Source organism: Leptosomus discolor, chromosome 18 (assembly GCF_034619465.1).
Source record: "Leptosomus discolor isolate bLepDis1 chromosome 18, bLepDis1.hap2, whole genome shotgun sequence".
Lineage (NCBI taxonomy): Eukaryota > Metazoa > Chordata > Aves > Leptosomiformes > Leptosomidae > Leptosomus > Leptosomus discolor.
Window position 1 is genome coordinate 13,280,794 of NC_141408.1, and position 12,888 is coordinate 13,293,681.

A 12,888-nucleotide genomic window follows, 5' to 3' on the forward strand; every position below is an offset into this window, starting at 1 on the left:
AGGTAAATAGTTGGAGGAAAAGTACCTGCACTTCTGCGGGTTAGAATGATCATCTAAGTGGCATAGTTACAGTAAGAGTGAGTTGTTTGGTATTTTTAATAAAAACTAAATGTGTGCTGTCTTGTGATCACCTCTATCCTTGGTATCATCTCCCAGCACTCTTGATGTTTTTGTATGTGATATTTGCATGCATTGACACTTTTCTGGAAATATTGGTCGGTCTTAGAAAGATGTATGGTGCTGTTTAAATGCTGGTGCTGATGAGTTGGAAATGTCGGAAGTTTGTTATATGCAGAAATACAAACTTGAAGAGAGAGAGAGAGAGAGTGAAATGAACCATGCCGAAGCTGTCCAAAATGAAAAGATACCAGATGGGGCGTTTGCCTACGAAGCAGCAGGTAAAAGGTCTGGTTCAGATCTTGTACTAGTTCTGCGCTGGTGCAGCCCCGTTGTTTTGCTCTGGATTTGTTCTAACTTGGGGGAGAAGAGAATCAGCCTCAGAGCTGACACGTGCAGAGCTGGAGACCACTTGAGTTGTCTTAAGGCTCCTGCAGCGTGGCAGAAACACGTCCGTGTGTGTAGCCCAGCTGCTGCAGAGCTGTGGAGCTGTTAGCGTACACGTTGCCTTAAGATTGCAGGCCAGCTCCTGCTGCGCTCTGGACTGTCTGTAGTGTTTCGGAAGGTGAACCGTTGGTTTGGGTGGAACAGCTACGGTCAGTTGATTGGAGCAGAGGATTGGGAGCCAGAGAAACTTGGGTTGGATTGTTTTGCTTACACCAGTATAGCTCTGTGGGAGTTCATGTGTGGTACACCACCGTAAGGGAGAGCAGAGCTGGGCCGCTACGTCATGAGTTTCAACTCCCTTTAGAGCCTTGGGCAAGTCACTTTACCTCTCTGCCTCAGTTTCCCCATCTGTAAAATGGGGATAATAATACTTACCTACCTCACAGGGGTGTTGTGAGGACTCACAGACTTTTGTTAAGCACTTTGAATACGAGAAGCGCTATGTAAGTGCTGAGTGTTGATATGAAGTATTATTATTAATTAAATCTTGTGATACGTAGAATTCCTTGTGCCAAAGGTGAGCAACTGTAGAAGGATACAAGGAGAAAACTGGCAAAATGTTCCTTCGTAATGGCAAAACAAAGGCAATTTGCCCCTTTTTTTCCTCTTTATAAGTCCATGCTCGTGGTGTGTTCTGTCCATTCTGTCACCAGTTTCTACTGGCAGGTGCGCGTAGCCTCGTCTCCAGATTTGGCCTTTTAATTTACCGTGAGTGAAATTCACGCCCCGTGGCGAAGTCTCGCACGACTGTAACGCGCCGCGCTCCTCCACCTCGCCGAGGCGGGGGCTTCGCGTGGGCTCTTTGCACAGAGCTGCGTGTCACCCACGGCGCTGGGTTAGAGCGTGTCCCGCAAGGAGCGGCCGGTCCACGTCTGCACGCAGCCGGCGATCCTCACCGCAGCAGAGCGCCTGCGCCGGCTGGAAGAGCTCTTCAGTCTCCACGCCACCGCGATCCTCAGTTCGGAGGCACTTGGCCAAGGAAGATTCAAGCACTACCGTGCTTTTTTTAGAATGCCCCTGTGACGTTCAGCTAGACTTGGTATGAAAACTCCTGGTGGTTTCTGTAGCGTTTCTTTTGCAGGAGCAGGTTGAAATTTTGCAGCTGCACTGTGCAGCGTGTGCCATCTTTTTCAGAGAAGATGGTTGAGTTGAACTAGGAGTTGGAGGCCAAAAAAGAAAAAAAAAAAAAACACAAAAACACTTGAGAAATGAGGATCTTCTGAGCAGGAAAAAAAAAAGAAAGTAGGGGTGTAGGTAGCACTGGTGAAACATCTGAATTGGTGGCCACAGCTGTGTGCAGAGTTAAGCAGATGTTGAAATGCATGGCTGGGAAAGGACCTAACTTCTCTGTAAAAGCAGGCTTCGGAGAGAATTGCTTTGGAAAAGGGCCAGTCTGGGCAGTTGCTCCCTGCAAAGACAACCTGGCTGACCTGCAGCCCTGGAAGTTTGGGTTTCGTTGTTTTGTTTTGTTTTGTTTTGTTTTTCCCCAAGAACATTTGTAACATTCCCAAGTCTATAAAATAACCTTGAAATGATATCCAGTATATTTTTCCATTTCAAATGTGTTTTAAGGGGATAATTCCTGCTGCCCGTTAACTTCCCATGTGAAGCGCGGCCCACGGAGGGGTTTGTTGTGGGTTGTTTGGCCGCTCTGCCTCGTGTCATCTGGTGGCACCTTGGGGCACCTTCTTGGGATGAGATGGGATTGGCAGCACGACTCTGAGGCATCTAAAAACCCCAAACAGGAGGGTGAACTTTGTGGTTTATCAGTAGGTTTCTAATAGTGAACTGTAAAATAAAGAGTAAAAAGAGAGGCACACTGTGGTTCTTTTGTTGTATATATTGTAGGTTTTGTGCTACAACATCCTTTTTACTGTTCACAGCTAAACCTTTCTTTTGTGAAGCGTTCAAACAGAAACGTGTGGTTTCGGTTCTTCGTGAGGAAAAAAACGTGATTGCTTTCCAGAGCAGAATAGCATCCAGTTGTCTCACGGATAACCTGTGGAGGTTGGACTCGCCTGTCCTTGTTCAAATGAAGCCACGCTCCACAGGGGTTCGCTGTAAATCCCCAGGTAGGCTGCTGGGCACGGCTGGGTTTGACTAAAGTATTCAAGGGATGAGCTGCTCTTGCTCCTCGGACTTGGATATTGAACTCTCAGTCTCTCGTGCTTGCCTCTAAGCAAGACAGACGATCGTGGTTGTGAACTGAAGGCGTTTTTGCTCCCCAGTCCCCTTTCAGCTTGTCCCAGCACAGAGGCACGCTCCTGAGCTCAGGTTTGCTGTCGTTGAAATACAAGGTTTTTGCAAATAAGTAATGAATGGCTGAATTGGCTGCCCTTGCCGGATTTGAGGCAGATACTTTGGATACCTTGTAAAGGTAGAGAGCATTTGTAGAATTAAAACCGTGGGTTTTTCCTATTCTTGTGCTTTGTTGTTGTTGTATATAGTATATATATCATCAGTTAACATGTTTGGTGGAGGTACAGCAGTTTTACCTGGCAGATGATGTGATCTCGGGACGCTAGTCTCAGCTCTCATTTTTTGGCGGGGAGGAGCCATGAGCACAGCTGGCTCTGGCAAGCAGTAGGAAAACCACGATTTTACTTGAGATCTCCGAACCTGCAAAACCAATTTCACTATATTTTTGAGGCCTGATGTAGCTTGTCAGTGCTTCAGACTAACAGTCTAGAAAAGGAGTTGAAACGCTTTTGGTTCTCTCTGCAAAATCCTTTAGAAATAATATTGCTGTGGTTTGTCCCCCATGGCACATGCAGGCGTGCTTGCCTGAGGGATAAACCCCTGCGAGCTCTAAACCTATTGCTGCGAGTGACCTGGTTCCTTGCTTACACACCCTTTGTGTACCCATTTATGAAATTAAAAGGTGGATATAAAATACCACGTAATTAGAAGAGCAGCGTTTCGGTGTAAAGTTACAAGTTTGGCCCCGTGGCAGCTCCTGGGCCTTGCCCGATGCTCTCGGAGCCCTTTCTGCCCGTGTTTAGAGGAGCACGTTGCAATGACCCTGCCTGGGCGGTAAATAGGCCAGGACGTCGCCCTCGGAACGTGCGTTTCCAGCCCATTAGATGCTGTTGGAACCGTTTCCATTGTCCGTGAGGTTTTACAGCCTTGCCTGAGCATACGCGGCCTTTGGGAACGGGGTCAGAGAGAAATCCCCGCTCCCTGGCCTAACTGCAGTTCAACTGCAGTTTATATATTAAAAATATCTGGGCTAGGCCAGGGCTTTTGTTGGGGGACCTGAGCGGTGCTGGTTGTGGATGCAGCCCCTGGCCCCAGTCTTTGTGAGATGCCCTAATGCAGCGGTTAAAAGCTGTTTTCTGGTTAATTAAGGCCCTGCCAGTGGAAGCCGAGGGAGGGGGACGGTGGTGGCGGGTCGGCTCCGTTCTGACTCAGGGCAGCCCCAGCCCTGCCCTTCGCAGCCCTCACCAGCGGGGTGACCCGGCTCGGCCTAGGGGGACGAAGCTGCCCTCCTCCCTCACGGCTGCCGGGGCCCCTGGCAGGCCCTGGCTGGCAGCGGTGCCGGTGAGGGGAGGTGAGGAGCGGTGATGGCCGCGCGCTCCCCTCAGGGGCGGTGATGGCTGCGCGCTCCCCTCAGGGGCGCGCTCCCCTCAGGGGCGGTGACGGCGGCGCGCTCCCCTCAGGGGCGGTGATGGCGGCGCGCTCCCCTCAGGGGCGCGCTCCCCTCAGGGGCGGTGACGGCCGCCCGCTCCCCTCAGGGGCGGTGACGGCCGCCCGCTCCCCTCAGGGGCGGTGACGGCCGCCCGCTCCCCTCAGGGGCGGTGACGGCCGCCCGCTCCCCTCAGGGGCGGTGACGGCCGCGCGCTCCCCTCGGCCGCGCGCTCCCCTCGGCCGCGCGCTCCCCTCGGCCGCGCGCTCCCCTCGGCCGCGCGCTCCCCTCGGCCGCGCGCTCCCCTCGGCCGCGCGCTCCCCTCAGCCGCGCGCGCGCGCGCGCAGCCAGGCCCGACAGGGCTGCGCCCCCGCCCACCGCAAGGGGGCGCTGACGCGGGGGGGCGGGGCATCCCCGCCGCCTACTCGCTGGTGCGTCCCCCCCGCGCGCCCGGAAGCGGCGCGGCGCACGCGGACGGTAGGAGCGGGGCGGCGGCGGGGCCCAGGCGTGTCCGCGGCGCCCGGTGCCACCGGCCGCCCCTCCTGCTGCGCCGGGGAGCGCTTCCCAACCCCCCCCCCCCCTCCAGCCCACCCACCGGGGGGCGTATCCGTGCCCCTGCCGCCTTCCCGGTTTTGCGGCCGGGGGCTGTGTCTGGCGCTGAGCTCGGTGTCGTGTCCGTCTCCCCCGCCGTGGTGCGGGGCCGCCTCCCGTGGGCAGGCCGCCCGGAGCGCCCCCCCCCCCCCCCCCCCCCCCCCCCGGCCTCTCCCGCCTGGAAAGGCCTTTGGGGCCCTAATGGAGCAAGCGCTGAGGGCCCGCGTGTGGCGGGCCGCGGGACTGATAGCCGGTCCCTGCGGCCGGTGGTGGTGGGGGGTGAGGTACCGCGCCGCTCGGGAGCACCGGCCCCGGCCCTTCGCGCCGCTAGCCGCAGGAGGGGATGAGGAAGGGCCACGCCGAGGTAGGGATGGCGGTGGTCAGCTCCCCCGAGAGGCCCTCCCGGAGGTTTCCCGAGCGGTGGCTGACTCCCGTCCCTCCCGTGAGGGCCTGGCCCCGCAGAGACAGCACAAGTCGTATGAGAGAGGGGCCAGGCGGGCTGTGCCGGCCAACAGGGACTTGAGCCCGTGGGAGGGTGACTCCTCAAAGGCGAGGAAGAGGCTGGAACAAGAGCCTCTGCCCATCGAGAGGACTAAGGGCTCAGAGATCTTATTTGGGATCGCACCGTGTGCTCTGGCCCTCTCCCAGTCCAGAAGGGACCTGTTCAGGTTGTTCCTCAAGCAGAGCAGCGGCTCTCAGCGGCTCGTTATGAATGAGTTTGTCCTTCAGGCCACGGCCCGGGGAGTCCCCGTGCACCACGTCAAAAAGAAAGAGCTGGATGCTCTTTGCAGAGGTCGGGTCCACCAGGGAGTTTGTTTGGAGGCCACCCCTCTCCGTTTCAAGAGTTTGGAGGAAGCGGAAAAGCCCGACTTGGGGGATGAAGAGAGTCCGAACCGACAGCTGATTTGGCTGGCGTTGGAGCATATCCAGGATCCCATGAACCTGGGGGCAGTGCTGCGCTCTGCGTACTTCTTGGGGGTGGACAGAGTGGTGACAAGCCAGAGCAACAGGTATGGGCTTGGTTATCTGCTCCTTCAGCTTTTCTTTTTTCCTCCTGGCTCCCAAAGAGGTTTCTAGCCTGCGTAGCTCAACAGCTTCTTTAAAGGGCTTTCTAGGACCGAGCTTGAGAGCTGAATTTGGGTAGCTGCTGCTTTGTGGGAGGCGGCAGGGACATGGGATTCCAGGCTGGTAAGGAAGCATCTTGGGTGCTTCTTGTTTTCATCCCTTTTGTGTTTCAGTTGTCCATCTGTGCGCAAAACTGCCGTAACCTCTTTCCTGGGTTAGTTTCTGAGCTTCCCTGTTCTCCATAGGAAAGTATGTCTGTGTAGTGAGCGAGACCTTTAGTGGACTAGTTGGAATTGGGTTGCAGAGGCAAGAGAAGGAAACACAGAAACAAAAATCCTCCTCGTTTTCCTTTTTTTTCTCTCTCCTATGACACTTTCCCTTTCTTTTTCCCTTGCAGCTGCCCCTTGACTCCAACAGTGAGCAAAGCTAGCTCTGGAGCTGTGGAAGTCTTCGATGTGTACGGCACAGATGATCTCCGGAGCTTTTTGAAGGTAGAATGAGCCACATTTTTTTTCTTCCCTTTCCTTTCAAGAAACCTCAAATATTGCCTTTGTTGAACAGAGAGGAGGTGCAGGGAAAGGACTCGCTCAGTTATTTGCAGCGTCCTGTGCTCCTGCTCTGCATTCCTGTTTGCTGCCGGTGGTCTGTGCTGTCGGACCACCTCTGGCAGGCGTGCGCCCCCCCCCCCAGTCCCCTTCCATCGGGCGGGGTAGCGGGTCTGAGCCGTGGGGCTGTTTCTGGAAGGTGGCGGTAGCAGGATAACGCCGTGTCTGTCTCCCGTCCTCAGCCTGCGAGCTCGGTAAGGCGGGCCCTGCCTCCTTTTCTGTCCGGGGGGGACGGGAGAGAGCGCTGCTGCCTGCAGCAGGGCTTGCCCAGCGTGCGGTGGAGGCAGCATCCTGGGGCCCAGGCACATGGTGGCAGCATTGGGCAGCCTTTGGAGCAGGAGAGAGAGGAGAAACCAAGGCTGTGAGCTGCTGGGAGTCCTTTTTTATGCTGCACCTAAGCGGTGAGGTGAGGTAGGGCCCTGGGCAGAACGTGCTTGCAAAAGGAGAGGGAACACACGTGGAAAAAAACGTGATTTAAATGGAAACAAACCCAGGGTTGTTGCTTTGAATTGGTCCATCCCCTGTGATGGCACCGTGGGACTCCTCGTGGAGGTCCCCTGTGCCCTGGCTGGGGACCCCCTGAACATTGTGTGCACGCGGAGCAGGGAGCTGCCGGCTCTCATCTGCCCTGGGAAATAGCCCCCCTGTTCCTGTGGGATCCCCCTGCCCTGGGGGAGCAGTGGGGTGGGAGGGCAGGGGCTGCAGACCCTCAGGGGAACGGAGGCACCTGGTCTGTGCTCCCCGGGGTCGCGGTGTGTCTGTGTCCCGTTGAGGAGGAGCTCTTACAGTCCGGTGTGACCGTGAGGAGGCCTGGGCTCTTCCTCCTTGGTGCTAGAAAACCCTTCTCCAGCTGTACAGTAGGTCTGTGACAGCTGGAGCTCTGGATGATGGTGAAATGAAAGATAAAATACATAAAATACATTGATGTTTAATTGAAAGCTGGAAGAAGCAGTTTGTCACCGTAAAGCTTGAATTATTAACGTTTTCAGCCACTGCAGCAGTTGGTTTAATTGGACCCAGCGTCGCTGGCCTAACCCTTGGCGTTGCCTGGCCGGTGTAAAGTTGAAAGTGCCAATTTCACAGGAAATGAAGCTGGCAAGAAGCAGCAGCTCTTTTATTCTTAAAATGGGTTTCCAAGGCAAAAAAATTCAGGCTCTTTCTACTAGGGCGCGGGAAGGAAGGCTGGTTCTTTGGTTCTGCGAGGCACCGAGTGTTGAGTGCCCTGCCTTTTGTACGAGCTGAATTTTGGCGGCTGAGTTTGAAAATGGGCACTTGTGTTTGAAAACGTTGCTGTGGGCTTCTGATGGCTGAGCCTGCACTTGAGAACTTCCACTGCGTTGCTCTGTGGATTAGCCTTATGCTAATTTGTTTAACACTAGTCTTTTTGTATGCTTTTCTGGCAAAAACCTTCCTAGAACTGTTGTATGGGCAAAGAAAAAAAAAAAAAAAAGCTTTTCAGTTGGTGTTTGTTTGCTTGCTGAAATGGAATAAACACCAGAAGGAAAATTACTTTTTTTTTATCATCTTTTTTTATTTTTTTTCTTCTCTTGAATCGAGGTTTGTGTGCTGGTGCTGGGAGGGCTTTGGTGGTAAAAGTTCAAGGGATGCAAAATTCTACAAAAGCCAGTCAGCTGTACTGAAAATGTAAAAAGAAGGAAGTGTGTTTGCCTACGTGACTGACTTGCTTTTAACGCTTGAAAAGTAGGCGATTTTTTTTAACGTTTGTTTCCTTTCCCTGTCTAGGCTAAAACTGCAGAAGGCTGGGAAGTCGTGGGAACGGTCAGCAAGCCTGAGGATGTGGAAAACGTTCCTGTCGTCAGCTGCTTGGAATTTCGGTGGAATAAACCCGTTATTATAGTAATAGGTATGTCAGTTTACGGAGCGTTGGGCTCGGTGGGGTAAGGATCGGGGTGATGTTTCCCTCCAAAGCTACTTGCAGATGTGTTATGTTACGTCACCTTTTGGTCTGGACAAGAAAAGCTGAGCAAGAAGTACTCGGGTGATCTGGCTGCAAGTGACATTGACACCCAGAAGAAGATGGGGAGCCGAGAAGCTTCCCAGTAGGAACTGCGAGAACAAACCGGTTCGTGTGGATGAGCAGGGAGTTTAGTAGCTGCAGAGGGTCTAGATGGCAGGTTTCGGTGGCAGGAGAGGTCTGGGTCAGTGTAGCCACAGCGAGTTGTTTTGTGGTGCTTTTGATCCTGTCCTAGAGCCCCGAACCGGGATTTTCTGTGTTGGTGGGAGACGCAGGAGGTTCGTGTTCGCTCTTGCTGCGCTGAGGCTGTAGAGGGTGAGCCGTGCCACGTCTTTGCTCTGTCCTGTTTCCTCTTCAAAAACCAGGAATATCTCCCTGCCCAGGTCTGGAAGGAAGCACGAGGAGATGTTGCTGGGGCTGGCCTGACCACAAAAGTCAAGCTTTGTGGCACGGAGACCACCAGGGAGTCCAGTCAGTGGCTGCTTTTGTACGCCCAGGAGCAGGCAGGAGCTGTTGGCTGCTGCGGTACCAGCGGGAGGAGAAGGTGTAACCTCCTGCCAGGCCTGTGCGCTGTTTGAGCAGTGGGGGCCGCTTTCCTGAGCACCCAAACTGGGCGATTGCTTCTGCCCCCTCCTTGTGCAGAGCGCACTTGCAAAGGGTGCCGTCTTCTGTAGGCAGAGTTGGGGGTTGTGCAGCCTCCCAGAAGGTGAAGAGAAGCGGAATAACAGCCTTGTGGCAGCTGGAGGGAGAAATTCTCTCAGGAGTGCTGCTCTAGGCACCCTTGTGTGGCTGTGCTGCAGCCCCCCTCTTTGTGTCCCCTGGCCCAAGAGCTGGTTTGAGCTTTTACCCTTGGAAGTAGTGTCGAGCTGGCGATGAGCCGCCAAGGGGCTGTAATCCTGCCCCGCGCTGCGGTTTTCTTGGCTCAGAAGCCGTCCCTTTAATTAAAATGTTTATTGAACTCCTAGAAATACTGACAAGACAACGCCGCAAATCTGGCATCTCTGCAAGATGTGTGGAGCTATATTATGAAGGGAGCAGGGAGGCTGGCAGCGCGGCTGATGGACCACAAAGAAATGCATCCCAGAAACGACGACACCACCAGGAGAAAGGAAGGGGGTGAAAGTGGCAGTGGTGTCGTTACCTTGAATTATGAGAGATTTCTCCAGGAAAAAGTCCAAATATCCTTTTGTCAAGGGAGATTGGAGGCTGATTGGTAGATGCATGAGGAGAGCTCCCGGACCTTGCAGCAGTAATGATTTCAACTCTCTGCTGAGCACTAACTCTTCGCTGGAAAGAAAATTGAACATTACCGTCGTCTGCTGCTGAGGTTGTTTGAAGAAACATCCTAGATCTGAATATGTAGCGTACCTGCAGCTGCAGAGAGCAGCAGAGATAATTTAGCATGGTAGGGAGCTTCCTAGCATTGCACAGATTGTCTTGTAAGTTAAACATTTGCAGACTTGAATTCACCCTCCTGGCATCCTCGCTGGCTTGGCAGAGAGTGATTTGGACAGCCCAGCTTAATGTTGTCTGCGCCGGAGTCGCTGCCGAAGGTGACAGGCAGGCTGGCTGCCCTGAAGACTGGGAGCCTTGCGCCAACGGGAGCAGCTTGGGAAGCGGTTAGATGTCTGAGCAAGAAGAGTTCCTGGGCAATTTGTTCTTCTCCCCCACTCAGGCTTTGGTTTGGGGTTTCAGGCTGTTCACGGAATCGCCGGTTTTACCGAGATGCTCGTTTTGCGCCTTTCTCTGAACTGCCAGCGCGGCTGCTTACGCCTGGATTTGACCTTCCTGCGCTGGGAGCTGCAGTTCTTAGAGCGGTGTTAGTTGTAAACGGGGCAGGAAACCTGTTTTATCGTTTCAGCCAAGCTCTAGCTCTGGTCTTTGGGGCCTGTCAGTGAGGGCCAAAGCGAAGAGGTGGAAATCAAAGCTGTGAAGTGGGAAGTGTTTTGTTCACCAGTATAAACTAGGATTTAATCGGGTTCAGTCAATACTCCCTCCCTGGTGTCACACTCTGCGCGAGTCTTTTTGCCCTGAATTTATGGTTCCTAATTATTTTAAGCAGCCAGAGCCATAAAAAGCTTTGTAAAAGCTGGAAGCAAAATTGCTGCCTTTATTAGGGATCGTAAGACCCTTATCAGAGAGGATTGCTCCAGGCCCTGTCGCACCTCTGGCAAGAGCTGCTGTCCCAGTTGGAGAGTCCCACAAGAGTGTGGTTTGAGAGGCTCAGGAGACGAATATGACTGGAAGTGGTAAAACTTTTCTGTGTTGAACCAGTAAAAAGTAGGATAATTTTTTTGTTTTATTTTGGAGGATCCCTAGAGAGCCACAGCCTAGCGATGAAGAGGCAGGCTGGGCCGTGGGAGGCCTGGCTTTGTCACCCAGGCTTCCCGTGCGACCTTGGATAACTCACCCAGCTCTTGTCAGCACTGCTGGCTTAAAGGAGGAGGAAAGAAAATTACGTGGTTTTGGTTTTCTGAAGGTTTGCTCACCCCAGCCAAAGGATGCTTTTGCCAGCGTGGCTTATGTCCTGTGGGAAAGCGATGCAAGATGCGTTACCCAGGGCATTCTTCTGCTTGCACAGGATGCATCTTGCCAGTTAGATCAGACCAGCAAAACATGAGACTGGGCCTCAGCTTCCAGTCTGTGAACTGGGAATAACAGCCCTTCCCTACCCTGTGGGATCGGAGGGGTGTCGCGCCGATGGGTACGTAGGGCCCTGCCGGGAGGTGCTGGAAGTAGGCAACGGGGGAAGAATTTTGTGGCAACTCAGCCAAGCAAGGAGCCAATTTTGCCTCACGGAGGAGCGAGTCTCTGGCGGCACAGAAAGCCTAAACCACCCATGCGCCCTGTTAAAACTTCAGGTGAGCGCCTACGTTTAGGTGAGCTGAAGGAGGCCTCGGTGACAGCCCTGGTGACTCAGGCAGAGGCGCAGAAGCCCCTGGTAGGCAGCGTGTGCCCCGGCAGTGCCGTCCCAGGGCGAGCCTGGGGCTTGGCTTCCAGCGTTGGAGGGCGAGCGCGCCGGTGAAAGGAGCTGGCTGTTCTGGCAGCCGTGTAGCTGCCGGGCAGCTCTCCATAATGAATGTGGAAGAATTCTTTGGGGAGCCGAGCGGGCTGGGAGGTCTGTGGTCTTCCGCGTTTTCGCTTGTCTGCGTGCAGGATTGTTTAAAGCCTCTCCCTTTCCATTTCCCTTTGTGACAGTGTGAGTCAAACAACTACTAATGACCTGGGATAGATTTCAACTCCGTTTCACCAGTGTATCAGCCCAAACATATCAGGGCTGTTGGATGGTTTAACAACTAATCAATTGAAGCCTCTGGTTAAACTGTCTGCATTCACAAGTTGCACCCAGCTGGTGGTACTGTGTGCTGAAAAGGCTGAACCCGTCACTCGCAATAGGGGTGTGGGGTTTGCTGGACCAGATCAGGCCTGTGGCCTCTCGTCTGCCTTGGCCCTCTGGCAGCGGCCCCTGTACGTGGGCAGGCGGCTGCTGGCGCGGGGGCTGCTGGCGCACGGGGTCTTCGCCCTCGGGCTACGAGGCTCTGTGCCTTGTGCTGGGTGGGTCTTCCTCAAAAAACCGCTTCAGATACTGGAGAGCGGATCTGGGGAGGCTGGAGAGGGCTGGGAAGGGGAGGCAGGTAAAGTGCCCGTCTCGCCTCTGGTGGTCCTCGGCTGTTGGGAGCCGGCGAGGCTGCGGGTGAGCTTAGGGGCAAGGGTGTAGTCGTGGCAGAGCGTTAGCCAGAACTGTACTGGGGAGGGGGCAAAACGGCCGTGGCGGCGGCTGCGAGCTGACCTGAGCAGTGTCTGTCCTCTGCAGGGAGCGAAGGTGACGGGCTCTCCCTAGAGACGCAGCTCTTGTGCCATCGGATGCTGGCCATACCCCCTGGCAGAGCGCTTCACCCTGGGATCGAGTCGCTGAACGTCTCCGTTGCTACTGGTAAAAGCAGTTCTGAGCATGAAGGCACCCCGGTCCAGATTTCTGAAAAGCCAAACGAACATCCAGGCCTGCAGAACCGTTTCCTTGTGGTTTTAAAAAAAAAAACCCAACCAACAAAAAAAAAAAGACCTTTATTTATTTTTACCTCCCTACAGGTATTCTCCTGCACTCCGTCTGCAGCCAGAAGCTGAGGCGCGCTGACTGAGCGCTGCTCGTTGGGCGGGGAAGCTGCTCGGCGTCCCGTGGCCGCGCTGTCGGGGAGGGTATGGGAGTGCTTCTTCCGCCGTCATCATCATCGCTGCGAGTTAGAGGGAGAGCCCCGCTGACCTGTGCTGCACGACACCGCCGGCACCCTGGCTTAACGCTGCCGTCGGGCTCCTCGTGTGCCAGGTAACACCTCGGAGGAGCAGCTGTAAGGGAGACAAAAGTAGGTTTTAAAAGCAGACACCCAAATCCTTCAGGTCTTGCCGTAAAACACCCGGTGACGGCCTCGAGCTTTCTGCCTGTTGCACGGGGGACTTTGTACCTC

At 54.5% G+C, this 12,888-nt stretch overlaps 1 protein-coding gene across 1 annotated transcript; it reads left to right on the top strand.

The window, feature by feature from the left end:
- Nucleotides 1-271: 271 nt before the first annotated feature.
- On the top strand, nucleotides 272-12,564 carry MRM1 (mitochondrial rRNA methyltransferase 1). Its single transcript, XM_086475120.1, has 9 exons — nucleotides 272-398; nucleotides 639-816; nucleotides 1,447-1,603; nucleotides 3,913-4,104; nucleotides 4,574-5,790; nucleotides 6,243-6,336; nucleotides 8,194-8,314; nucleotides 12,240-12,359; nucleotides 12,515-12,564. The coding sequence occupies exons 1-9, from the start codon at nucleotides 272-274 to the stop codon at nucleotides 12,562-12,564; spliced, it is 2,256 nt and encodes a 751-aa protein (XP_086331246.1).
- The last annotated feature ends 324 nt before the right edge of the window (nucleotides 12,565-12,888 follow it).

Bases quoted from the DNA above. Each gene is read 5' to 3' on its own strand.
- MRM1 (XM_086475120.1), top strand. From the start codon at position 272: ATGTCGGAAGTTTGTTATATGCAGAAATACAAACTTGAAGAGAGAGAG. The intron at 1,604-3,912 runs GTATGAAAACTC...TGGTTAATTAAG, and splicing joins GTGACGTTCAGCTAGACTTG to GCCCTGCCAGTGGAAGCCGA. The intron at 6,337-8,193 runs GTAGAATGAGCC...TTCCCTGTCTAG, and splicing joins ATCTCCGGAGCTTTTTGAAG to GCTAAAACTGCAGAAGGCTG.